At 38.7% G+C, this 27,389-nt stretch overlaps 1 protein-coding gene across 1 annotated transcript; it reads right to left on the reverse strand.

Moving 5' to 3' along the window:
* Window positions 1–1,049: 1,049 nt before the first annotated feature.
* On the reverse strand, window positions 1,050–25,627 carry rsu1 (Ras suppressor protein 1). The gene is made up of 8 exons (XM_034571837.1): window positions 25,347–25,627; window positions 25,110–25,160; window positions 23,655–23,775; window positions 15,579–15,697; window positions 13,673–13,755; window positions 11,888–12,002; window positions 8,906–9,038; window positions 1,050–1,197 (listed from the first exon to the last, which is right to left on the reverse strand). Exons 1-8 carry the CDS (start codon window positions 25,453–25,455, stop codon window positions 1,095–1,097), a joined length of 834 nt encoding a protein of 277 aa, XP_034427728.1. The 5' UTR covers window positions 25,456–25,627; the 3' UTR covers window positions 1,050–1,094.
* Window positions 25,628–27,389: the final 1,762 nt, after the last annotated feature.

Raw genomic sequence — 27,389 nt, forward strand, 5'->3', positions numbered from 1 at the left:
CCTTGACAGAGCCGTTTACCAGACATCCTAAGAATATGGCTGAACTGAATCAGTTCCATTAGGAAAAAATGGTCAAAAATTACTCCATTTGCATGTGTTATCTGCAGCTCCAGGAAGTGCTTGTAAGGTTATTGCTGCCAAAGGCTGTTCGACCAGATATTAAATCAAAGGGTTCAGTTAATTTCCACTAGGACTGAGAATGTTTGATGGATGTATTCAATAAAAACATGAAAATTTGAATTGTTTTTGTTATTAGGCTGAGCACTTTGTGTTTGTGTATACTTATGACTTAAATGCAGATCACATGACATTTTATGACCAATTCATGCAAAAATAGGTAATAAAATGGATTCACTTACTTTTTCTCGCCACTGTACATGTAACCTCTTGATTACCAATTTACCTTTTAACCCTTTTTTTCAGCAGAATCTAGAACTTTGTAAAAATATATACTTGAACTCGCAGAATTCTTAAATTCTACCAGTCAGTGAATGATTCTAGGTATCTCTGGGATCCAATAAAAGGTTCATAAGAAATATGCAATTTCATACTGCCCTAGATTGAATAAAGAGGTTCACAGTTCAGTTATATGCAAAGCATATACATGGGTGGAGCACAGAGAAAGCTTACAGCTTATAGGCCATTATTGTATTGTATATTTATCTTAAATTACTTATGTAAGAGAAGATTATATCGTTTTATTTTAATGTGGTAAGATCATGACAAATGTTTTTAATTGATTACATTCATTAATTTTTGCATAAGGCTGAAATGTGATAGACAGTTTTTAATACTTTAAAAAATATCATAGGGTAATACAGTAATCAAACTGTTTGGTATACAGTATCTGATATGATGTCTAAATAAGCTACATATAGGTTTTCGATATGCTTGTAGAACATAAAAATAACGCCTCTGTTTACCATCTGGGACGACCAACACATTAAGTAACAATCCACCATCACCAAAACTGTTAAAAGTTAAAAGAAATACTGTCCAAACCATGAACATTTCATATCAAGAAACAGAATACAAAAAAGGGAAGCAAGTTTAGCTAGCTGAGCAAGCATTCATGGTCATTTTATGTCTGCTCTTCACTTGTTCTTGGCAGCCAGTGGTTTGCGGCTTATCTTCTTACTTTTATCATTGCTCTTCTTCGGAGGTTCAGGGTTGGCTTGCATGTGTCTGCCATAGAGACTGAGAAGAGAAGAAGAGAGGAGAGGAGAGGAGAGGAGAGGAGAAACGTCTTTCAGTATACACTTGAACACATGGACAAGCCTGTATGGTTAAACATCACAGAGGAACACTGACTTTCTAAGCCTGCAATATTCATGACAATAGAAATCGGAACAAATGGGTGATTGGGCTATTTAAAGGGACTAAAAATTTACAATTTTTGTCGATGATGAATTTAATCACTGGCAATCTTTCCCCTTTCATACAAGGAGCTTCAAGAAACCTCTCATATGAGACCAAACTTTGTGGAGTTTTTGGTTGGGCTTCTTGGTCATGTAGTTCTAAAAAGAGATTTCTATCTAACAATGTATCACTGATGTACATTAGACATTGCTGCCATCAAAGTAAAGTACAGGCTTTGAGAGAATCAGTGGGGACTTCCAGTGATCTGGTCGACTAAACATCGCATGCCTTGTGTGTTCTAAACACCAACGATGCTGCTACTGTGATAGATCTTAGTGCTACTGTTGTCAATCTGCTCATATCTGTCTCTATCTCTGTCTGTTTTTACTCTCTGTTCTTATGTAGTCTTATATGTTATTGTTCATTTGTTTAGCAAGGCTGGTTTCTAATTGACCTTGTTTTCATGTCAGTCCTTGCTGGTGTTTGTATGTTTGTTTTACTTCAGTGAATCATCATTTTTTGCTTTGCTGCTGCCCATGTATATCTTCTGTTTATGCTGTTTATCTCTATATTTTGCTTTCACTTTATTGATATTGTGTAAATCAAGATAATTGTTGAACATGTAACTTGTTATTGATTTTAGGCAGCCAACTTCACAACTAGACAGGGACTACAGATGAAAATTTGACTCTTGGCTTAGTGGAAATGCCCACTCACACCCAGGTATGCAGCAGATATGCTTCCTGTGTAAACAGAGGAATGTCAGATGCAGCAGATCAACGATGCATCTGTCATGCGCTCCACATGCACCCAGTGCGGCATGGGCGTAAGCTCCCAAGAACCTAAGAAAAACACTGTTCAGGATTTTGTCCCCAAAGGTAGCCTATGACAGACACAGACACTGAGGATCTTACAAACCCACAGTGCTGGAAAAATGTTGGTTTGAGTAAAATGTCTTGTATCCTCTCATCTCTCTTCCTCCATTTAATGTCAACACAGCATGCCAACTGGGAATGAAATGCTGCCAACACCCTAATGTCTGCCACCCATCAAATGCCTACAGCAGAGACAAACCGAGGGAAGGAGTGACAGGCATAACCCCAGTGGATAAACTGTTATTCAAGAGAAGACAATTTATGTCCTTTTTGACTTTTATGACTACTGTATTTTCTGTCAGGCTCTGTACTCAACTAAATGCCAGGACACTATGGTATGTGATATATTATCCTGAGCCATCTTGTTTTATTTCCTAGGCTCCACCTAACTGGCCATAAAATAGCTGTATTTTATCACCATGATGATCCCTTCAGCACTATGAGATCGACATTGGTTTTGAATTAAATGTATTATTAACAAATGTTGGATGGATTGCCATGAAATTAGTTTAATTCAATCCCAGGTTGAGGATGATAATCGCCTTGATGATCCATTAACCTTTTCATCCAGCACCATTACCAGGCTAAAAAACCCTACTTCATTAAATTACCAAAGATGGTACTTGCAAAACAAATTTCTTATTCCTATCAGCCACATATGGAATTTGTGTAAATGATAATGAGCACATGTTAGCATAAATAAAACATTTATTAATGGATACACGTGTGTAGGCTTATTAACATGAATACCTCACACATATATTTGTAACATATGATATGCATATGATATGTCATTTCACATGAGTCCATGTGAAATAGAGAGGGTATGGTTTATTGAACAGAGTACAGAGCTGCTGGAGGACATCAGGACTGTACTTAATGATTGTGTGCAGTCCTTTTAAAGGGATAGTTCACAGAAAAATGAAAATTCACCCATTATCTACTCACCACTATGTCGATGGAGGGGTGGGTGAAGTGTTTGAGTCCACAAAACACTTTTGGAGTTCAGTTAGGCTAAACACATGGTGTAAATTACGCTGTTCGATTCCAATATGAATGTTTGGCTTACAGACACTTGGATGACACCACAAGACCAGTATGGAGGCATTTTCAGTTTAACACTTGACCATCGGAATAGTGGTAAGTAGATAATGGGTGAATTAAAAAGACTTTTGACGACTAAAATATAATCACTTCATTTTTGAGTCCAAGTGACAACTGATCAAAAGTTGAAGAAATTCCCTCAAGCTGATATCAAGACATCATGTTCAAGAAAAACATACTTTGTGAGGCCATCGTGACCTTTGACCTTGGGCTACCAAGATGAAATCCAAGCTCAAGTGAATGTTTGTGTCAAAAGAGTGAGAATTCCCTCCCGGTGTTTCGGAGATAATGCATTCACAAGTTAAAAAATGTGATCATGCTTGAGCCCAAGTAAATGTTTGTGACACATGTAATGAAATTCCCTTTGGGCATTGCTGATATATTGAGTTCAAAATAACTCAAAGTCATGTGACCTTGACCTTCTTGAGTCCAAGTGAATATTTGTACCAAATTTCAGGAAATTCCCTCAAGGCATTCTTGAGATATCACGTTACACTTATTTTTCTAAAATAAAAAAGTATTTAAAATCCTTGCAGTTCAATGTGAAAAGTAAAAATAAATATTGTTAGAAAAATTATTGCATTACACTTAATATGTGTCAGTTGTTTACCACACAAATACAGCTCTGGAAAAAAATTAAGAGACCACTCCAAATTTTTCTTAAATCAACATCTCTACGTGTATGGCAGCCATTCCATTCCAGTGTCTGTTGAATTCCAATACAGGCAGACCTGATTCTACTTAATGAGGTACTGATTAGGTGATGACCTGAACCAAATCTTATTCAATGAAGAAAAGTATAAAAAAACAGTGCTGTGGTCATCACTATCCTCTTGTAATAGGACCAGCTGGATGGCAGAAACAGTGCTAGTAGTACCTCAAAAGTAATTGGACAGGATATAAGCTGAATATGCAGAAGTGTAAGGCAATGACGCTAGGAGCTCCTGCCTGTAGAGAACTGAAAAAAGAATACTCATGGTAATGGGATAAGGATAGAGTCAAGTACTTAGGAACTGTGATGCCAAAGAATATTAAGTTACTATATCAATTGAACTTCAACTGTCTGGAAGTACAGATCAGGCAGGACCTCAATTGGTGGAGAACTCCACTATCATTGGGCAGAAGAATAGATGCAATTCCCGCCCCTTTTTTGTTTTTCACGGGATATAAGTGACTTTGAACGTGGCATGGTTGTTGGTGCCAGACGGGCTGATCTGAGTATTTCAAAACTGCTGATCTACTGGGATTTTCACGCACAACCATCTCTAGGGTTTACAGAGAATGGTCCGAAAAAGAGAAAATATCCAGTGAGCGGCAGTTGTGTGGACGAAAATGCCTTGTTGATGTCAGAGGTCAGAGGAGAATGGGCAGAGTAGTTCGAGATGATAGAAAGGCAGTAGGTCAAGTAACCACTTGTTACAACCAAGGTATGCAGAATACCATCTCTGAACGCACAACACGTCGAACCTTGAAGCAGATGGGCTACAGCAGCAGAAGACCACACTGGGTGCCACTCCTGTCAGCTAAGAACAGGAAACTGAGGCTACAATTCGCACAGGCTCACCAAAATTGGACAATAGAAGGTTGGGAAAATGTTGCCTGGTCTGATGAGTCTCAATTTCAGCTGCGACATTCAGATGGTAGGGTCAGAATTTGGCATAAACAACATGAAAGCATGGATCCATCCTGCCTTGTATCAACGGTTCAGGCTGGTGGTGGTGGTGTAATGGTGTGGGGGATACTTTCTTGGCACACTTTGGGCCCCTTAGTACCAATTGAGCATTGTTTAAACGCCACGCCTTGTTGAATCTATGCTACGAAGAATTAAGGCAGTTCTGAAGGCAAAAGGGGTCCAACCCGGTACTAGCAAGGTGTACCTAATAAAGTGGCCATTGAGTGTATATGACCATTATTATTACGCTGCCCAAATGCAATTCATACGCAACTGGTTAAATGACAATTCTGAAGCTCGGTGGAGGCTAATAGAGAATGGTAAATGGTTTTGTATTTATATAGAGCTTTTCTAGTCTGGATGACCACTCAAAGCTCTTTACAGTACAGTTGTACATTCACCCATTCACACACACACATTCATACAGTGCATCTATTAGCAGCACTTTCTTGTTCTATGAGGGGCAATTCGGGGCTCAGCATCTTGCCCAAGGACACTTCGGCATGCAGATGGGGAAGACTGGGTATCGAACTGCCGACCTTCAGGTTGGAGAACGACCGCTCTTCCCCTCAGCCACAGCCGCCCAAGAGAAGAACATTTGTCGTGTCTCAATAAAAAACAAATAATTCAGGAAAGAAAATGAATGGAGGACACAAATAACTGACAATACATTAACTAGAAATACACTTGAGGTGTGGAATGAAATTAAGAGATACTGTGAAATGACGGATGACCTAATAGTATTGAGAGAGACAAAGAAAGACCCTGAATTTGAACCTAATAAACAAGATACAGCTTTTAATACTTCGGCAAGAAAGGTACTGACCATATTTGGCAATGTTAACAGGAAAATGGATTGAATTAAAAAAATGTTTTCCTCTCTGCATATGTATATTTTTCAGTTTGTTTTGTACAAATGTATATATATAAATAAATGTGTATGATAATATGATATATTACTGGGTGACACATTTATGTATATTGTTAAAACATTTCTGTCATCCTAGGTTAAGTGACATGGGTGAGAGGCATGTGGTGACACAATGAGAAAATGAAAAACAATTTTAAAAAAAAGAGTACTGATGTGTAAGCTATACATTTTAAGTTAGATGTGGAGAAACTTCTCCTTTGAATGTTGCTTATGTTATGGCATTATTTAACTTTTTCATCACTCTCTCAGGAAATACTGTATGGATCTTGATGTAAAGAAGTAACACATTTATGGTGTTGAGATTGTACAATTTGGTGCAGATATGAGCTACGCAGTCATGTCTAGGATTCTTCAGCATTGGCAAACTTATGTGCCCTACTGAGTACCAGACTACGTTGCCAACAAGATTGTAAATTGATTGACTTAATTCAAAGAGCTTTAAGGAAATACCAGGTGACTATAGAGTCAAGTGATCTTTGAATAAATAGGGTCCTCCCTAGTGAAGATACAAGGATAGTAGTGCAGATGGACAACATCATCCATCATTCTGCTCATTGTGACTAAAATGGTTATTTCATGCTTTTATACAAATAATACACAGATCTAGCTGCATATCAAGATAGGGATTATCCATTTTTTGTGTGTGTGTTAAAGTGCAGCTCAAGAGATGAAATGTTTGGGGCAATTAAATGTAGAAGAATATAGTCGAATGGATTCAAATTCCAGATGATGTCTTTATGGAGTTCTGCTATTCCTCACGGCTTAATTAACTGCAGCAAAGTTCTGTGTGTATGTACATGTAAAGAGATTGAAAGTTGATGTTCGCTTTTCTTTAACCATGTGCATAAATGTATATGTGTGTGTGTGTGTGTGTGTGTTACAATATATATTTATATGTGTGTGTGTCTGGCCATTGGTCTGATGGGGGCCTTCCTCTCACAAGCAATTTAGTAGCTTCCCTTACTGGCAGAGGGATCTTACTAGGAAGGAGAAGAAACAGTGGAGATAAAGGAGGCAGTATGGGGTGGCAGAGAAAAAACACAGGAAATTAGTAGGAAACGTTCCTAATTAAGATTTATGACAAACAACCAGGGCTTTTAGCCAATGCTGGTAAAGCCCTCCCCCCTCATCATTGATTAGTTCGATTTCCTGCTGACCCATGAGTACTGTGAGAAATGCATTTACAGTATGTGTCTATTGTAGTACTTTATAATTCATAACTTCAACGTCAAAATGTAAATATCCTCTACCTTAATTGACCACATACACAGATACACACACAAGTACAGTCAACATTTCTCTGCTGCATTTGACATCTAGGCTCTTCCCTGTTAATACACAGATAAAGTGAAGCGTTTATATTCAGGCACATCCTCACTGGTTGTAAAATAAGTCTTTCCCAAGGTAGGTATACATTGAGACACAACCAGGTACTCAAATGCCTTGCAGCAACAATTGAGACAAAGAGGACTGAGAGGGCCTCCTCCACTTACCAGGAGTGGTCAGATGGAGCAAGCCAAAGACTGGGAAATGTTGGTGGACTTACAATCTCATCCCATCACATATTGTCACTGCCACCCGGAGACCAAACCTAATACTCTGGTATAGATCTCGGCTTATGTTTGGAATTAAAAAGTAATCTTGAGCTCGAAAAGGTTGGTGACCACTGTGCTAGAGGTTTCATCCAGTTAATGAGGGAGTTTTTTCTCTCCACATTTGCCAAAGTGCTTGCTCATTGTGGGAACTTTTGGGTTTCTCTATGACTTTTAAGGTCTCAAACTTTTATGTTAAGGGCCTTAAGATAATGTATATGATGATTTAGCGATATACGAATAAAATTGAATTCAATGTGAACGTACCTGTGACAATACAACAACACTGTCAGTTCAAAAGCAATGAGAGAGAATTTACTGACTAGGTAACCAGCCGTTGGTTGACCATTAACCAGCTGTTTCAAAATTAAAAGCAAAGAACAATTGAAGAACTATGGCCTCAATTTTCCAAGGGAAATACAAACTATACCCTAATTGATATAATTATAATTATCATTATAATCGTCATTATTATTTTAAAAATGTATTAAATTATACAATTATCAAGACAGTTTGTCCTGCCTGCTACCTCTGAATATCATTGTCCAATCAGCTGCAGCGCCAAGCCCTGTTTAATAGACTATGGGGCGATAGAAGCGTCATCAATACCCCCCAATTGCTTGCAGTGAATCCAGCTGGGGATCCCCTGCTGTGTTCTCACATCGACTTCTCCTGGACTTCTACAGACTTTATACCAGGAGGTCAGGCAGATAGAGTCAGCAGAAACTGCGGAGCATCTCACTCTGACATTTGCGCTCACACATGCACCTTCTCCGGAGAAAATCGGAAAAACTTCGGAGTCCAGTGCATGTTTGAAAGCAGCCTCTATTACCTCTATGTCCTTGCACACCTGGATTTGGTTTATCCCAGCTCATCCCATTCTTACTCACAGGTCCTCTGCAGACCTCATCAGACAAGATTGGGAGCATATTTGAAAAACTTCATGTCCCTTAACCGATGGTCTATGGGGTTAAAGTCTAGGCTTTGGCTGGACTAATAAAGGATTTATCCTAAAGTCACTTCTGCGTTGGCAAACTTTAGGAAGACCCCTAGTCGTTCCCTCACTTTTTTCATCTCAGAATTATTGACTCCACTGTGCTTTTAGAAACATCGGGAATGTATATATACCCTTGCCCTCATCTAATCTGTTGTGAAGTTTGACAAACATTTCCCTGGACTTCATGGCTTGGTTTTTGTGCTCACATGAAATAATAGTACAGAGGTCGATCCAGCCAGTTCACCGCAGGACTTGTAGTTATCTGAACAAATGCAGATCTTATAGTCTCTGTGTGTGTGTGTGTGTGTGTGTGTGTGTGTGTGTGTGTGTGTGTGTGTGTGAATGCAAGTGCATGTGTGTGCGCACAGCACTTACTACTTGTAAGTCTCTGAGCGAACATATTCAAAGACATGAGAGACACCCAGCTGGAACTGGTCTGCAATAGGAGTGACCCAGGGATTATTCTCTGCTTTAAACACCTGTTTAGGACCAGTCAAATCCAGATTACCTGCAAACAGAGAGAGACACAGAAATAAAAACATTAGCCGACATAATTAGCCAGTCCCCAGTAGCCAGTGCAGCGTCTACACATACGCACACGGGATAGGAAAACTTAAGCGGTACTTGGTGATACATGCACAGAATATTATTTCAAAAATGTTAATCACTCAGATCTGCATGTCTGCTATTTATCTGATATCTGAGTTCTTATGTAACGGTTATGTCTCATGAGCACAAACAACACTGCTGGTTTAATGCTAATGATAAAGTGGATCCATAATCTGGCTTTAATTCACCACCTCACGTCTGCATGACCAGTTTACGGTCTCCAAAATTTTTGTACGAGTCAGAGTTAGCGTACAATTGTCCATATTCTCCAATCATGATGTGATCTTGTGTTGGCCTTCTCGCCACGCCATGGCAACTCAATCTGACACTGTATGTCGATCTCACTGCACAAATCAGCAGATGAGGGAAGAGAGGAAATTAAATAAAGCATGCGGCAAGGGCGTGACTCCGCTGCTCACTTCTCTCTCTCCCTCTTACTGTCTCACACAGACTCAGGTGGCGTCTTTGACCCGCCAGAGTTTAAACATTGATTTGTTTGAATGACGCCACAATATTAACACTGATCATCACATAATGATCAATACTTTTCTTAAATGGGTCAAATCTTTTACCACACTCCACTCGCTCTCTTCCACACACACACACACACACACACACACACACACACACACACACACACACACACACACACACACACACACACACACACACACACACACACACACACACACACACACACACACACACACAGTCTTCAGACTGGGTAAAAACAACATGATTTGTAAACTAAGTCAATGTATGGAGAGCTGGAGGAGATGACAGGATGCAGTGCGCAGCGCGAATGATAGAGACACAGAGAATAGCAGTAAATTACTGACAGAGCCAGTAAAAACTGTTAAAAATAACTATTTTACTACAGACCCAAAATGAACACTGTAAGTGGACTTAGTGGTGCTGTGCATGGCTGCCTGGGTGTCTCCCCGGCCTTGGTGGCGCTGTTGCAGGGCTATGCACCCCTTGATTCGGGCATTTTGTGGTACCTGGGTCTGTGTCCTGGCTCTGTTCTGCCTGGGGCAGGTGAGCTGTGCATGGCTGTCTGGGTGTCTTATTAGTATTATTCTTCTTATTAGGCTTGTTTTTATCAAAAAAAATTGTATTATTTGTTGTAGTGTTGTGTTAAATAGATGTCTTTGCTGGTAGTTGTTTTATTTTATTTTAATTTATTTTAATAGCTAGCAAGCACAGCTACCTTCAAAATTGAGCATTTGACAGTTTGCCAACGTTTATCAACGCTCACTCAGTATAAAGTTAACATACCAGGTTAGATAGAGCTACACTTTACTTATAGTAGTCATAGGCAGCCACCATACAAGATTTTTGATTGGTATGCCTATTCCAAAACTTGCTACCAGCAACAATTCCATGTCAGCTGCTATAGGTGGAACTCCTCCCAGGCTTTGGGACACATTGTCTTCAGACACCTCAGACAAAATCTTTTGGACAGCCTCCTGATTTTCAACTAAGCATTGTGTAGTATCATAGTGACTTTTAAGTGAGCGGGTGTTACATTAGGCTATGTTTTTTTTACATCATCAATCAATCTAATTTTATTTGTATAGCCCATGTGTGACATCCTCTGCCCTTAACCCTCAACAAGAGTAAGGAAAAACTACAAAAAAAAACCTTTTAACAGGGTAAAAAGAAGGTAGAAACCTCCACATGTGAGGGATCCCTCTCCCAGGACGGACAGAAGTGCAATAGATGCCACGTGTAATGGAGAACAACAGAAAGATAAGAGTATTTGCAGCATTGGTTAGAATAAACAGTTTGTAGCATAATGGAAGGTCAATGAATTGATGGATTATTAAGACTGGCTGGATGTGCAGCAAATCCGGGGGTGGTGTTTGGTTGCTTGGTTCATGGGGCTGAAATAGGTGATGGACACTTTGTTCTCACCTGCTATATAAATTGTCTAAGAGATCATTAAACGTGTATGGATGGCTGGGAAAAGTATTGCATTTACTCCCTCTTATAACATGGCCCTTTATAGTCTGTATGGTCTGTTCTTATTTTCTGCATTTCTGAGGACAGCAGGGTGTCGTGCAATTGGTAGAGTTACTCTCTTTCCTGCCATATTTCTTCTTTGGTGGTCTCCTACCACCCATTGTGATTGTGATCAATAAGCCTGGTTACCAGTAGATAAGAGTGCATGGTCTTCTGTACATGGCAGCTCCTCGTCATCATCCATGTTGTGGCTTTGTAGGTGTGGTGCTGTATGTGGTGGCAGCAAATGTCTCATCTGGCCTGTGTCAAAGATGTAATGGTTGTCCATATGTGTGGGGATCGATGTCTGGTTGAATGCACAATGGTGTCTTCATTGCCATAACAATTGTAAATTTTAGTCTTCAGTAAGTGTGAAGCCATCTTGAAAGACAATGAAAAAAATCTGGGTAGCATTTGGAAGCTAATCACTGTGACAATAAACTAGTTTAATTAAGGTACAATTCATTCACAATAACACCGGCTAGCTAAGGGTATTTGCGCCGGGTATTTGTGGCCTTGATTAGAATAAACAGTTTGTAGCATAATGGAAGGTAAATGAATTGATGGATTATTGATATTGATATCATAGGCATAATTATATAAGATATCAGGGGGAAATTTTGAATTTTGACTGTACTCCACATCCACATACTGATACTATAGCAGTCGGACCTACATATGCATGTGTGCATGCACATACTGTATGTGTGTGTGTGTGTGTGTGTGCTCATGTGTTGCCAGTACCAAGTTCAGGGGGAAGGACGGTGAGTCTGTTGCCCTGGATGTGAAGCTCTTTGAGTTGGGCCAACTCCCCAATCTCCTTAGGCAATGAGGTCAGATCATTATCCCTCAGACTCAGCTGGAAAAAGGAAAGAAAAATAGAAGCAGAAAACAACACACGAAAAATTAATCATCATCACGCATCATGAATTTGTTAAAGGCACATACAGTAAAAACACATTCTGACTCAATTTACGTACTGAGTTACTTTTTAACTCATGATAAAATCTAAATCCATTGATTTTTCCTGTTATCTTGCAAGTATATTTTCTTTCTCTATTTTCTTGTAGTTTAATCTTAAATTACTGACAATTCACTTTCAGTTGCAATGATGAGAGCAAACAAATTTAGTAGAGTCCAAACATGGATTTCCTTGATATCCTCACAACAACTCTGGCTCTTGAAAAACTCAACATGAGAATTATAACCATATAATTACAAAAATCCGTTAAAAATACAATGTGTGTTGGAGTGATAGGTAAGGTGTGAGACAACAGGGCCAGGAGGGACAGAAATAATCAATGTGCTGAACAAAACTCCAACATATTTGAAATGGTAATATAATTGAAGATCAATTTGTAGTGGTCAGTGCAAATCTCTTAGGCCACAAATATATCAATGTATGTGAAACACAGACAAGTGTAAAAAATACTTGAAACTTTAGTGGGTCATATGACGTTAGCTGAGTGGAGTGTTCTTCAATATGGCCCAAAACCCATTTGTGTTCAAATTAATAGAATGTGGCTACATGCGTCCTCGACCACCGGCATCCTGGGTTCACATGCGTTCTTGGAGGTGTCCACTTGTGATCAGATCACCGGAGATGAATGTTAATATCTGGTATGAATAGGGCTCCTCAGTCAAGAAAACACAAAATCTCAATCTGTTAATAAACACATTTTTATTATTCGTAGGTCTGGATGATCTAAACATTTATGAATTGGAAGGCTATTTGTTTTGTTGGGATCATCATTCCTTTAGTGTTGGATACAATTCAATCTAAAAACTAGAAATTGCGCACCGCGGATGTATGCCTTGGCCAACCAGTGCAGTTCCTGTCTCCGTAAATGTTTTTTTCCCCAGATCGTTCCTGTGGTAGTGACCTTGACCTATTACCAAAAAATTCTAATCAGGTCATCCTTGAGTCCAAGTGAATGTTTGTGGCAAATGTGCTGAAATTCACTCTGGGCATTCCTGGTTTATCGTGTTCACAAAAGCGGGAGGTCACATGACCTTGACCTGTTGGCTCCAGTCTTGAACTACTCAGGTCAAAGTCTTTCATGTAGTTGTGGACCAAGTAGGGTCACTCTGACAACATCATAAATTAAAAAATTTAAAAAATTCAGCTACAGGCTACAGGTCGCCACACGAGTAGCACCGTGACTAGAAAGCCCCATTATCAACCATTGTTGATGATGAAAATTTACCTCACCTAATTACACATAACTCATTGATTCAAATGTGAAGCGTAAATGGAAAAAGTTGCCTCAAAGCTTAGTTTCTAATTAAATTCTATTATATGAGTGTTTGACAGAGCCTGCTTGCTCATTTGAATAAAGACCAAAATTGAGATTAACAACTCTTTTGTCTAGTGATATTAACAGGGTTTATCTTATCTCTTTACAAAATAGCATCAGATGTCCAACATCTAACAACAGGATCACTATAGTATGCATAGACTGTCGAAGCAATGGATTGTGACCTTGCTGTTGAGTTCCACCCTTTTGTGTTCTGTCAACAATAACTTACTATTTGCAACTTTGTCAGCTTCCCGATGTCAGCAGGCAGGACCTCAAAGTCGTTGTCACTCAGATAGAGAGCACGAAGAGTGGCTGAAAAACAAATATTTCTGTTAGAGCAATACCACCAGTCAAACCCAATTAATGACAGTGCCGGGTTTGATGGGCGCGTTTGTCAATGTGCAGTGGAAAAAAAGAGTCAGCCTTCTCTGTGTGGAAAAAAGTATTTCACAAAGAAGTAACAAAGTTGTCTCTTTTAACTGTTACAACATACATCTAAAAAGCTGCTTCTGTTGTAGAGCTCTATTGATCTTTCAATCTAAAATCCATAATACACAGACCAATGTCGACTCTGGCAAGGCCCCTCTTCCTCATGCTCAAAGTAAAACCCAATCCATTAAAGTCTGTTAACCAGCTCACATGCTATATAGTCTATTTAGTCTGTATTGTTGCCGGTTGTGATGGCAGCACTTGCTGCCACACAGGGACTTTATTTGTGGGTAACCCTCCTGCACTCATTTTAGTTATAGTTTACATATATTTGTTTACTAATTTAGTTTACCTTTTGACCTTATTTATTTTACATTCAGATTAGTTGACAGAACATTGCTTCCTGTTTGTAGTGTGCACAATTAGTTATCTTATATACAGTCATACTTTAGATGTATCATTAAGATTACCTTAAGCTCTAATTTTCCTCAGATACCAGCTTTTTATATACACTCTATTGTTACCAGTGAGGGTGGTGCTGCTGGCTGCTGCAGTTGGAGGGACATCTCATCATGCTGAAGCAAAAGGATGCACTCACTGAAGCAGGGCATTAAATACAGGAAGTGGATAGTAGGACTGTACCATCCATGTGCTTGCCACATTATAGGCGAGGTTGATTTGGGTTTATAATGTAGGATTTGTTTATTTCTTTAGAATATATTAGTTTGCTGTGACTTGGCTTTGGTTCATTGGTTTAATGTTTATGCCGACTTCACTGTTCTTTTGTAGTTTAGCTATTAGTGTTTCTCTTTGCCTTAGCCTCTTTTGTTTTTTAGATGGCCTAATCAGTCATTATATATGTTCCCATTTGTTTGCAGTTGGTTAGGTCTGTTTTGACTTTGTTCAGGTCAGATGAGTTTGTTCAGTTATGTTTGGTTGAAATTTACAAAGTTAAGTTCTGTTCCATTGATCTCTTATGGGCCTATAACTTTTGTTCATTTTTAGGGAAATAATAAATATGTTTGTCATCTTACTGTGTTAGAAAACTTAAGTTTGTGCAGTTTGGTTCAGTGGGTATCCTTGTAACCAGGCGAGAAGCTTGATATAGTGACAGGATGGATCAGTGTTATGTTATCCATAACTCCGAATCGAGTGCAGACCACTTTTTCATTATTGCCAATGTGTGGACATGTGGTGTGGCGGAATAAAGACCACAATACAAATTTGAATTTTACCAGAATTTCCATCAGTGGGATCCCTTTTAATCTGTACTCTGGTAATATGATTGGTCATGTTGCAAAAGCAGTTTATGCTGTTTTAAAAAACAGTTGTTACTACCTAGATGTAACTTCAGTTCTGTATACGTTTAGCACCATAGATATAATTCATATATTTGAGCGCACTGACTTTGTACATATCTGTATTTAATTCAATCATGCACTGAACCCTGGCTCCAAACTTTCTCCAGAGTTTCTTCAGCCAGTACAAACTCCAGATGCGCCCATGTGAGAAAACAACAGGAGCTCCTATGGAGGATACACCACCAGCGAGTGGGTCGATTATGTTTCTAACACACGACAGATGAAAAATGAAAAAAAAAAAAATATATATATCTCAGGATGAAAAAGAGGTGCTATACACGTAGAAAACACTGAATGGTATTTCAAGAGAACTTTGGGTGATAACGACTGGCGCTGTGTACTTACTGAGATAGAAGAAGTTTCCAGGTAGTGAGCTCTGGTTCAGGTTGTTGTAGGTAAGGTCCAACACTTCCAGAGCTGGCAGTGAACCAAATCCTCTCGGCAAACCGCTGAGACGGTTCATGCTGTAACACACACATGCCAAACATTAATTTCATGCACAAACCAACCACAATAAAGTTGCCTTTTATTTTAACCATTTGCTTCTCAACTATTAACCTGAGGGCCATTGGATGACTGAACGTATAATTGAAGCTGGTTCACTTAAACCACAATGACAACTTTTGCTGCAACTCTAACCTGCTTCAAAGCAGGTTGAATTTAATGTTCGGATCAAAACCGGTCAATGGCCAATCAGATTAGAGAAAAAAAAGTAATTATTCAATAGGATTCTGACAAAACATTTTATCGTAAAGTAACAGGAATTGAGAAAGATATTTTTATGAATAAGTGGAATTGTTTTGCTATTCAAGGCTTTTTATGCATTTACTGGTTTTAAAACAGCTTTAATTAAATAGAGGGAGAGATTATAACACTGAATAAAGTGTGGAAGGTAAACCCAAGGCTTACTGAGACAGTTGAGAATCTGCTTCATAGTACAGGTTCTCTATGATGGCCTGAACACAGACATCTTCACTCCATCGATACACTCACTAAATCGAAATCATCATATGTCATTTAATCTGTGATAATAAATGACCGAGATATATTATGTTATTAATGAATAAAGATAATTGTCAACAGTCTTTGTATCATTGCATTTGATATCATATTCACCACCACACTCAGAGTAAAGTCCAATTCATTCTTCTGTATCGAAGCTACACCGTAGGTACGCACGTACACACAGGGCCAATGCCATTGTGAGGATTCATAGTTGTGCGTAGGTGTTTGTGAGTCGCGCTATAATTACACCGCCGAAACCCTAGTGGCAGTAGAATTTCTATTCTGGTGTTGAGTTACTTCCAGTTTCTGGCCCGCATATTTACAAATTCTCTGGCATCTGTCTACTTCAGAACAATGGCGAGTGTTACAAGCAGATCATGTTGTAGTTGGAGGTGATAGATGTTGAAGAGCAATTCATTTTTCTTGAAGAACTGCAATGAAGAAAAGAAAGACATTATCCGGGTTCATTCCTTCAAATCAATTCAAAAAGGGCAGCGACTCTGCCGCAAATGCGATGCTAAAAGGCGGACCAATCACAGCTCTTACGGTTTGCGTCGGCTCGACGTGTAATTACATTTTTGGGGAGGTGCACATCAGGGTACGGCGTAGGGGTCTGCGTTGGGTACATGTCTACGCGTAGGCTACAGCGTGGCTGCAACGCAGAAGCCTGAATTGGCCTTAAATAGTCAAAATAGCGCAGGTCTCAAGCAGCTCCTTACTAAAGACCACAAGGTTACCAGTATACGCAATATTGTTATCGAGAGGATTCCCCTATAATGTATCTTGTATTCCAGGCTATCAATTGCTTGGACAAATAATTAATTAATAGATTAAAAAGAATGGCAGTATGGGGCAATGAAACATCATGCACTTTCATAATCTAGTGGGCATACCAGTAAACCCCAAATCTGGAGGTATTTGGGTACCCCTCTTTAAATCAATTAGGTGTTAAGCAGCAATATGATCTAAACCACAGTTTCCTGTGTATTAATTCCTGTCTCAAACTGCGCCTACAGAACCAGTCTGAACTGGCTCAGGCAAACAGCTTTAGTTCTCCTATATAAGATCCTTGCATTTGACTGTTCTCCATCTTCACTCTGAGATCCCTGTGACTCTCTGTGTTGATCCTTTCTGCAGAAAGCCCCTATTAAAATACACGTAGATAACTTTGGTGTTCCAGCCTCTTGTATTTCCAGATTTCCATCACACCACCTAATACAGATCCGATTTGACACAGTTGAATGGGGTACTATAATACTGTCACCATAACTCAGCAATGCTGTCTTTTTCAGAGATTCCTTGTACAGTACATGTTAAAGATGTTATACAGTTGTTAATAATTCTCCAGAAATTGACAACATTGTTACTTAGCAGCTTCTTAGCCAGAGAAATAGCCCTCATGGCTTGCTTAAATTTATTAAACAAATGGCACATTGTATCTTACAATAGTGAGCTTCTTATACTTGAGCACCCTTGTCTGGGACTACCTGCCATATCCCATGATTTAAAAGGTTCACAGGCTTTATGACGACACTCCCTTCCCATACTTGTTCCAATCAGGCCAGTTGATATGTTTCTTTTCTTTACACTTATGTTAAGGCTTACTGCCTTCAACACTTACTATATCATTATACAAGGAGCACAGATCACCCCTGTGTTCCTTATTCTTAAAGTTAAAACCACTACACATGATTGCCTATTTTGGTAAATTAATATCACTTAAGGATTGCTGCTATAGGCTTAGATTTTCAGGGGCAGAGCGTCTCTTTCCGTCTCTCCCTCATCTGTATTCATCACATTAATTTCTCATCAAAACATTACCGACTTGACTTCTTCAATAGCGTTATCATTAAAATTACCATCTCTGTCTGACATTTTCTTCTGCATAAATATTTAAACCATTGATTGACTCTCCATTTATGTTTAACATGACCTTTTCCCATTAATGTTTTAAATATTGTTATTTTGTTGACGTGCTCTGCTACACTTTAAACAATCTATTGCACTTTTGTCCATCCTGGGAGATGAATCCCTCACATGAGAATTATTGTTCTCACATCCCAAAAGTGCACATTTGGGGCAAATATGTATTGACAAAGTGGAAAAACATTAGGTTGAGCAGAGAAAAAAAAGTATATTGGAAGAACAGTACTAATAAGTGCACCAAAGAGAGGGAACTGTTACCTCTTCAGTAACCAAACTAACCCTGACTCATCCATCCTTGTTGGCTTTTTAACTATGCAATGCCGTCCCACTAGACTAATTGATGTAACATAAATGTAACATAAAATATTATTGTATATAATTTTCCCAAAACAAAAAATAAATTACAAATAACCTCAACACCAAACAATATACTCTCAGAGAAAGTGCACTTTTTTATTTTTACATAGAAGGCTTGTTGGCCCCTGTTTAAATTGAGTAGTACGGGGACCACACAAAGAGGGAAGTATGGTAGAACTACAACAACTCATTACAACAGCTAACTATGCCGTATTTAGTGCACACCCTTGGCAATCTACCAGACAGGCCAGACCTGTACTGAAATGTTCAATGTTTAAGCCACCAATATGCGATTCATTACTAAGACGGAAGAAAAATAATAATTCAATAATTTAAATAGGGTCCTCGCAGTGGTCACTGCTTTGGCCATAATCAGAGGCCAAGGTTAAATAACTGGGTGCTTGGTAGGCTTTAAAAGTTGAGGATAACTCTCCGGGTCGAAAAGAGGCTGTGAGATAACATCTGGGCGATGTTTTTTCCTGGTAGTATTCAGCCTTCAACTGAACCTGGACACTACCTCTCATACTGAGAAAACAGAGCGGGCGGATCACAATGGCCTGGGGGAGACTACCTACATCACCTCGATGCTGGAGTGCAAGGTGACCCTGTTCAATCTCAATCAAGTCCCTGTATCTTCTGTCTTTTTTGTTTTTTATAAATCAGAGAGGTCTTGTTGTAAAAACTCGAGACTGTCTATGTGGTTGGTCTGTTTGTCTTCAATCTCTTTATGATGCTGTTCCAGAGCATGGCTGACAGTGATGTTTTTAATCTAAGGCTTGGATTCTGTTGATTCGGTCAGTGTTTGCCAAAAATGAGTCAGTATTAGCCATGGCCGACGCTGGCGGCTTGGCATTTCTAGTTAAAATGTGTTGATTTTCAAATTAGCAGCAAGAGTTGTTTCCTTTCTTTAGTTGGTCAGGGTAAGGAATTAAGGGAATTATTCAGGAGATTCAATGCATCCAATTGCTACGCAGCCATCTTGGAACCCCTTAGATTCAGTGTTTGTTTCCTAGTTTAATCTGACATCGCTCATGAGTGAGCCAAATTTTCAAACTGCCAGCCATTATCAGCCAAACTATTAGCCTAAATGGTAACTTTGCTGTCAATGATGAATAACACAGGGCATGTTTTAGAAAACAGGGTTAAGAGGATTAAGTTAAACCTGACATTTTGGTTTCAGAACAGGTGATTATAATTAGTTTACGATCGAGGTGGCTGCTGACCGTGGAATATGATTACAAGACTGCTTGATATACAATATGTCTACTCAGATACTCGACCATTACTGACAATAATCCATCAATTAATTTACCTTCCATTATGCTACAAACTGTTTATTCTAATCAATGCTGTAAATACCATTATCTTTCTGATGTTTCCCTATTAAGCGTGGCATCTATTGCACTTCTGTCCATCCTGGGAGAGGGATCCCTCACATGTGGCTTTCTCTGAGGTTTCTACGTTCATTTATCAGGCAAGGGGACATTGGAGCACTTTCTTAACTGCTGCTCAAAGGCTGGAAAAAAGCTGCAGACAAAAAGCTGTTAAATACCCCTGGAGCCAGGTATCTGACCTTGCAACTGCACATGACTGGCAGTCATCTATGTACTTGGATAAACAGCTGAGGTTCCCTAGGCACATTGTTTCGACCACCCTGAGGCCAAACATTTTCCTGGTCTCAAAAGTAACTAAAAACATCTTGTTGAAACTGACAGTCCCATAGCAAGACCATTTGGAGGAATCCCACAGGAAAAAGAATGCCAGATGCAGACATTTTGCAAGCCAGAAGTGCACTGGTATCACCAAGATGCAGGGGAGAAGAGCCATCACAAACATCACAGACACAGTAGAGAAAGCCTTCAGATGGCTCTGAGTCAGGAGAGGACATCCTTGAGAAGGAGCATATGTCACCTGCACACAAGTCAATGTCTGTTGAACTCTGCTGGGTCGCCTGGGAGAGGGTGGATGCTGTTGAAAAACACCAGATGATCCCAGAGTACATCACTTATGATGTGTTCAGGAGCACGAAAGAGATGTATTCTACAAAGAGAGCCCCCTCAACCACAACACAAGGTATCTCTTTAAGATAAGAGTAGCAATGCAGCTAAGTAGACCTGCAATGTTAAATTAATTGATGTTGTTCCTGTAGCTCCCTGTGAACCAGATGTACAAGATGTACTTGAAGAATTGACACTAAGGCTGCAGATGCAAAAGTGGCAAAAATAAATCACAGATTCTTGAGACATGTGACACCACACATCCAGCAGTTGAAACTGCTGTGGGGTTTAAAAATGAAAATATTTCCAATTGTAGATGTTATGAGGGATTAATAATAGAATGTATTCAACACAATTAGGTCCTTCAATTTAATTTAATAATTATGATGACAAAATTATGAAAAAATCGATGACACTTACTGTCTTCCTACTACATCTAAAACAGCATGTCCGCAGAGAAGGGTTCAATCATTCAAGTAGGTTCTGTTAGCATGTAGCACAAAGCTGAAAAGAAAATGGCCGCTACATGAACTCCATTTGTTTTGTGAACAAAATGCCAATTATGTCAACACCGCCAGATGTCAACTCTGTCAGATTTCCTTTCTGACGGTGGTGACAGGCAAATAACGGAGTTGAAATTCAATGGGAAGGTATAAATATAGAAATAGATTATTAGTTTGTCTCATAATATATAAATACTAAATATGTGGCATCAGCATTATCTGCTTTTTTTTTATTGCTTTTGTGAATTGACAGTCATCAACTCTATCAGGGTTTAATTGAGGGAACATAGTGCTTACACACACATAATGGTGAAGATACATAGACACACTTTATAGGTCTAGCATAATGTGAGTGAAAATATATTTGTGGTTTTGGTGTCTGATGGTGTTGACAAGGCAAAAAACACATTTTGTTAAAAAAGAGAAAAGTTGGGAGGTTGTATCAAAGCATAGCTCAGTAGTTTAGTACATGGTAGATACATCCATGTAGTTTATTTGTCTGAGCTTCAGGTTTTATTTTTTCAATATTGGATCCTGTTTTGTATCAAGAATCAGTGAAATACAACTGCTGGAACCTCTGTATAAAGTGGGTAAGGTGCAACTGGTGGATTATATTACTGGTCTGAATATAAAAATATAAGATACTGTCCTGCATTTGCACTTGCAGGAAACATAGAATACTTCATTGAAATACAGAGTGAATTAGTTCATATTTGACACTGGGTAGGTGATGGGTCAATAAGAAATAATTGTAGCATATTGTGTATCTGACTGAAAGGGTCTTTCACGCCATGTCGGATACCTCCTTCAGCCTGTGTGCTTCAGCTGAAGAGAAGGGGAAACTTGAGTTACTTTAAGGAAAACTGCTGGTAAGCAGGTTAGTTTCATGACGTATGTGGCCATAGAAACGGACTCCGATTTGAGCAAAAATGGATTTTTGAATCAAAAACCTGGAGTTTGCTTCAATTCTTATGCAACGATCTCTGAGTTTTAACTCACCCCTTTTCTGAAACAGATGTTTACTTTGTTCAAGATAAAATACAAAACTTAGTTCAGTGAAAATACAATATTATAATATTGCTGTCTACTTTACGGACATTTAGTTGATAGTTACAGTCGACTCAAGTGGAGAATTATTTAGGGCCGAAATTAAAATCTATTGGGCTCCAGCTTCACACTGTGATTGCTAGGAGTATGGCGGTGTAAAAGTAAAGAGGGTTTAAACTTATCTCTCTCTCAAGCTGTCTGGCCCTATTCATACTTTGCATTAACATGAAAATGGACTAATCACAGGCACAAGTGGACAGTTCATACCTGTTATTAGAATGTGTCTTCAAATGGATCTCACATGACCACTTGCATCCCCACTCTATGTACAAATAAACACATACATTATTTCCATTAGCAAAGACCAAATGTGTTGTTGCATTTACAGGTGGGAGGCAGCAATGCACTAACTGCGACTAGACTGCTGGAAATTAAAAGGAATAGAAGTAGAAATAAAAACTATAATGACTGGGTCTTTTCTTTGGTATGTTACAGACAAACAAAACCATGTCTCTGAGGGCTTATTGAAATATCAGACATTGTGAAATGTGAATAGCCATCTTTCACAATTTGATAACCAACTGCTGTAGTACAAATAAGTACGTAATTCTGCTTATGCAGAGGATGACAGTTAAGTAGGCAGTCCTTTAATGTGGCCCAGGACACATTTGCAACACAGAACACTGCATCATCTCTGCGATGAGATCTCAAAGCCTCTTCATTGTAGCTATCCACTCTTAAACGGATCACTCAAGATGGATATTTAATAATGTAATATTAGGATTTTTAAGACCAATGCCATCATTACATACACAATTATTTCTGGCAATTTTGACGTGTGCAAATCAAAGATTCACAGATCACCGAACTTAATCTGTAACATCTCCCGCCACACCTTTTGAGTGTTGGTATCGGTGGACTGCAAGTGAAAACTTTTAGAACCAATACGAACAACCCGACAATCTTGCACAATTCACACAGTGGCCAGTGTAGAGCTGTCAGAAGACACTTCAGACAAGCTACATTGTTTGAGGTATACCCTTTATCTAAACACATTGTAGGTTTTGGTCTTTTCTATTGAAAGTGAGAAAAATAAAGAATAATAAGAATAATAAGAAACTTTTTCAAAAGTCAGATCCCAACTTTACTCTACACCTACAATACAACAAGCATGAATGAGCTGTACGTTCTATTTCAATGTCAACTCTATGTCAGTTATATTATGTGAGACAAGTCCACTGACAAATGACAAATGCACACAACCAAAAGGAAAAGACACATATGATGGAAAGTGAATGCACAGACTGAATACCAGTATGAGGCTTACACTAGTCAGATGATGTTTGTTTGTGGATCAATACACACCAAGGCTGGCCTCCTAATCCCTTTGTCTTCAAAATACCCTGCTTGTACACTAAAAACAAACATTTGTAAATACAAGTACACTTCCACATCATTTTGTAGTTGGATCTGATTATATTTTGTGTTATATACACAAATGAATAACTCTTCATTTTGGGTTTCCATGGGGAGAGACACTGCAGAGAGAGTAGAGCTTGTTGCGTGAACAAAAGAGTGGAACATACCCGAGGTTGAGGTGTTTCAACTTCTGAAGACTGCTGATCTGAGTTGGCAGCTCTTCAATCTGGTTGTTGAACATGTTTAAAACCTCAAGGTTCTTCAGCTCAGAAATGTTAGCAGGGACCGCTGGAAAACACCGTCACAGAGGAGAGAAATAACAAGCATGTCAGACACACAAACAGTCCCAATTCCTGACTAACATGTAATTATCATTAGCTGCAATCTTTTGACAAACCACATGTAAGTAATAATAACATTAGGTGCTGTGTTGGCCCAGCTTCTACAGGTTGACATTTGAACAGCAAACATTGCAGCCTCTCCATTTACGACCAACTACAGTTTTATTCAACCACGGTTTGTGGCAGCAGAGAGGGACAAAGATCAATGGGCTCTGCAATCCTCATAAACTGCGTTGCTCTGCTTATGTCTCTGTGTTTTGTCTTTGGGGTGAACCAGTTTCTGCATCAGTGTGTTGGTAGGCTTGAAATGTACTGGGATGTGGAGTTTGTTGAAAACCCCAATACATTGGGGAAACTAAACAACCCCTTCATAAACGCATGGCACAGCACAGGAAAGCCAGCTCCTCAGGTCAGTGATTGGATATCAATTTAATCGTCAATGAGCTTTCCACTTAGGGTCAGATCACCTGAGACACCTGTGATGACCACAGTGGAAGCAGTGAAGCAGTACATAAGCAGTCCTAGTGTCTTCAGATCCCTAAGCCAATTACGTTACCTCATTGTCAGATCTGGACTATGAATAAACAGTTAGATGTGTGCAATCTGTTCAGCTCCAGCAGCACATTAAAAAAACATCTGAAAGTAAAAGTCACTGAATCAGCAAGCACTGATGAAAGGGTGCATCTATCTAAAAAAAAATGTTTATAAATCCTAAGTACACCACAACAATCCTTTAGATTTTTTTCAGAGGGTAGAGATGAAAACAGGTTTATTAATACACCTCCTGAATCTGTTTCTATAGATAATATTTTTTGTGTAGTCAATTGTAGCTGTAACTAATTGTTCCTCAGTTCTTTTACTTATTTACCAGGAAAGCAGAGCTTGTAGTGAAATATGAATGTATTAATGTTTCTAATTGTATAGTTTAATTATAGACTTTTTTATAATTATCCTTCCCATTCTATATTTGAATGCCATGCAAATTATGTTCATACACAACTAGTTGTATTCTTTCATCAAACAATTAACACAAATGTTAGTATGAAGTGAGTTGATGGATCAGGAGTGATCTCTGCTGCATCACTTTATTGCAATGAACTCTTTCTGAAAAGTCATTACGCAAACACTTCCCCGCTTCATATGAAATACAAAAACTATGACATAAGGACATGAGCTGCCCTAATTACAACATAAACAAATGTGACTGTCACAGACTGTGACTGTAGTAAACCAATCGAACTATATGAACCTTAAAGTCTCAAACTGGAGGGAGGAGCTTACCTGCCAGCTTGTTGTGGCTGAGGACCAGCTGAGTGATGTTGGACAAAGTAACTGAAACAAAGTGAGACATCAAGTCAATACAGCACTGACCTGCACCATTGATGAACACTTCCGTTTGTTTACTCGTGTATCTTGATGGTATGTAGTATTTTAATTAGGAATATACGATCATTATAATCGACTCAACCAGTATTGAAAGAGCAGCAGCACATTTATATTTAGAAGACATTCACTTACACAGTCCTGGGATGTCCAGCATGCTCGAAATACCTCTGTCGCACATCTCCACTTCTGGGATGTTCTTGTCCCGACTCTCCTCCACTATCTTCTTCAAAGACTTGGACATTTTTCTGGAAACACGCGTGAGGTTGGAAAATCCGTGCTTCGCACAGAGTAACGGACTGCGCAGTCTTACCGTTTGGAAAGAGTACAGAAAAAGACAAATATTAGCTCACAAATTCCACATAGACCATTCGTATAAAGCTCACACCCTACCGGAAGTTAGAGCGAGAGCCACTCTTCCATAATAGGATACTTCCTGTTCCTCGAGGGGCTCAGCCCAAAGATTGTATAAAAAATGTTCAGCTGCATCTTCTCGTCATACAGACAGCTCGTCTCAAGGTCTGGCCGCAAACAAATCCTACAAACTGCAACTCCAAATTACTGAATTTTAGTATATGACTCAGCGTTACAGTTTGAAGTGCAGATTGCTTTCAGCTTCTCAATTTTACTTTGTGTTTCTCAGTTTATAGAGTTTGGCCATTACGGTAAACGTTCACGAGGCGGAGCTTATCTGTGGGGTGGCTCTGCTGATCTGTTATTGGTCCGATACACTGTCAGTCACAGGAACCGTGGAAGTGACTGAAAATAAATATATCCCAAAAATACATACAAACATACATACATACAAACATACATACATACATACATACATACAACTTCAGTTCCAAGGAGGTTGTTTAAATTTTTTTTTAATCAACTTCATTTACACCTCAGAGACTTTACAAACAAGAAAAAATATATATATTGGAAAATTGAAGCGAATTTAAATAAATTAAGCCCATCAACAACACACAATATGAAGTAAAATGTATGGTTTTTACACTATGTAAAAAAAAATGTCTATGTACAAAAAAATGGGGGTACCCAAACCATAAGGGTAATCGAGTAGAAATACCTCACTGTATAACTGCTATATTATACAACAATACCAGCGGAGTTTAATAAACTTTCAGATGAACATATACAAATTATAATGAGAAAGTGTAAAAATATATTGAGTGTGATCAATGTATAACCATATCAAAATCAGGAGTGATCAGATATGCAATAAAAATATGAATGTAGTGCTTGTTAGAACCATCTTAGATTATGGATGTATTAGTTATGGTTCAGCAGCAAAGACTTTATTTAAGATGTTAGAGGTGGTGCACGGTCAGGCTTTGAGACTTTGTTGTGCTTTCATAATGGCTCCTGTGTTCACGCATCAGGGTGAGGTGGATGAAATACTGCTGCATCTATAAAACACAATTAGTTAATAATGAACTAATGGACAAATCTTCAACGGCTTTTTAAAGATTGACATCGACAACAAAGTTACCTCTCTCTTAAATATATAATATAAAACTAAATTATTAAAATAAAATATACACCTGAAATATACATTATATACAAAAATAATTGCTAATAGTAGTGAGTCCAGGTCAGGTCATCACTGATGTGATGTCGCAGTGAGAAAGAAGCTAAAGACATAACATGAAGACATACCTGCAGTATGATTACCTGTGATAACATCCAGTGTTTTTCTTTATTCTGGATAAAATTCAATATTGCATCTTGGTGAAGATTAGTTAAATACATTGCATCAAACATCAGTGTACACTGATGGATCCAGCCTTACAAGTCTCTGGGTTTGTACCCTCATGGTTGAATGCCCTTCTTGTAAGTTGCTTTGGATGAAAGCGTCAGTTAAATGATATGTAATGTAATGTAATATCAGTGGATAGAAGAGTTACAGATTAAAAGGTTATTCTTGTCTTTGCAACCATGTAGATACCAGTTCACAAAGACATAAAAAACAATGAAATTGTGAATGCATTACAGGTACATTTTCTGAAACATGAAGAGATCATGGAAATTTCACTCAGTAAATCTGAAGCCAAAGCAATAATCAGAAGTGACTACAATTAAGTTTATTTTAGGCATTTAGTTGTGATGGTGAAGTTCAGAGTGAGGTGCTGGAGAATGTATTATTGCACTGAGTGTCCTCACTAAGATAAA

This window comes from Hippoglossus hippoglossus, chromosome 20 (assembly GCF_009819705.1).
Source record: "Hippoglossus hippoglossus isolate fHipHip1 chromosome 20, fHipHip1.pri, whole genome shotgun sequence".
In the NCBI taxonomy this organism is placed as follows: domain Eukaryota; kingdom Metazoa; phylum Chordata; class Actinopteri; order Pleuronectiformes; family Pleuronectidae; genus Hippoglossus; species Hippoglossus hippoglossus.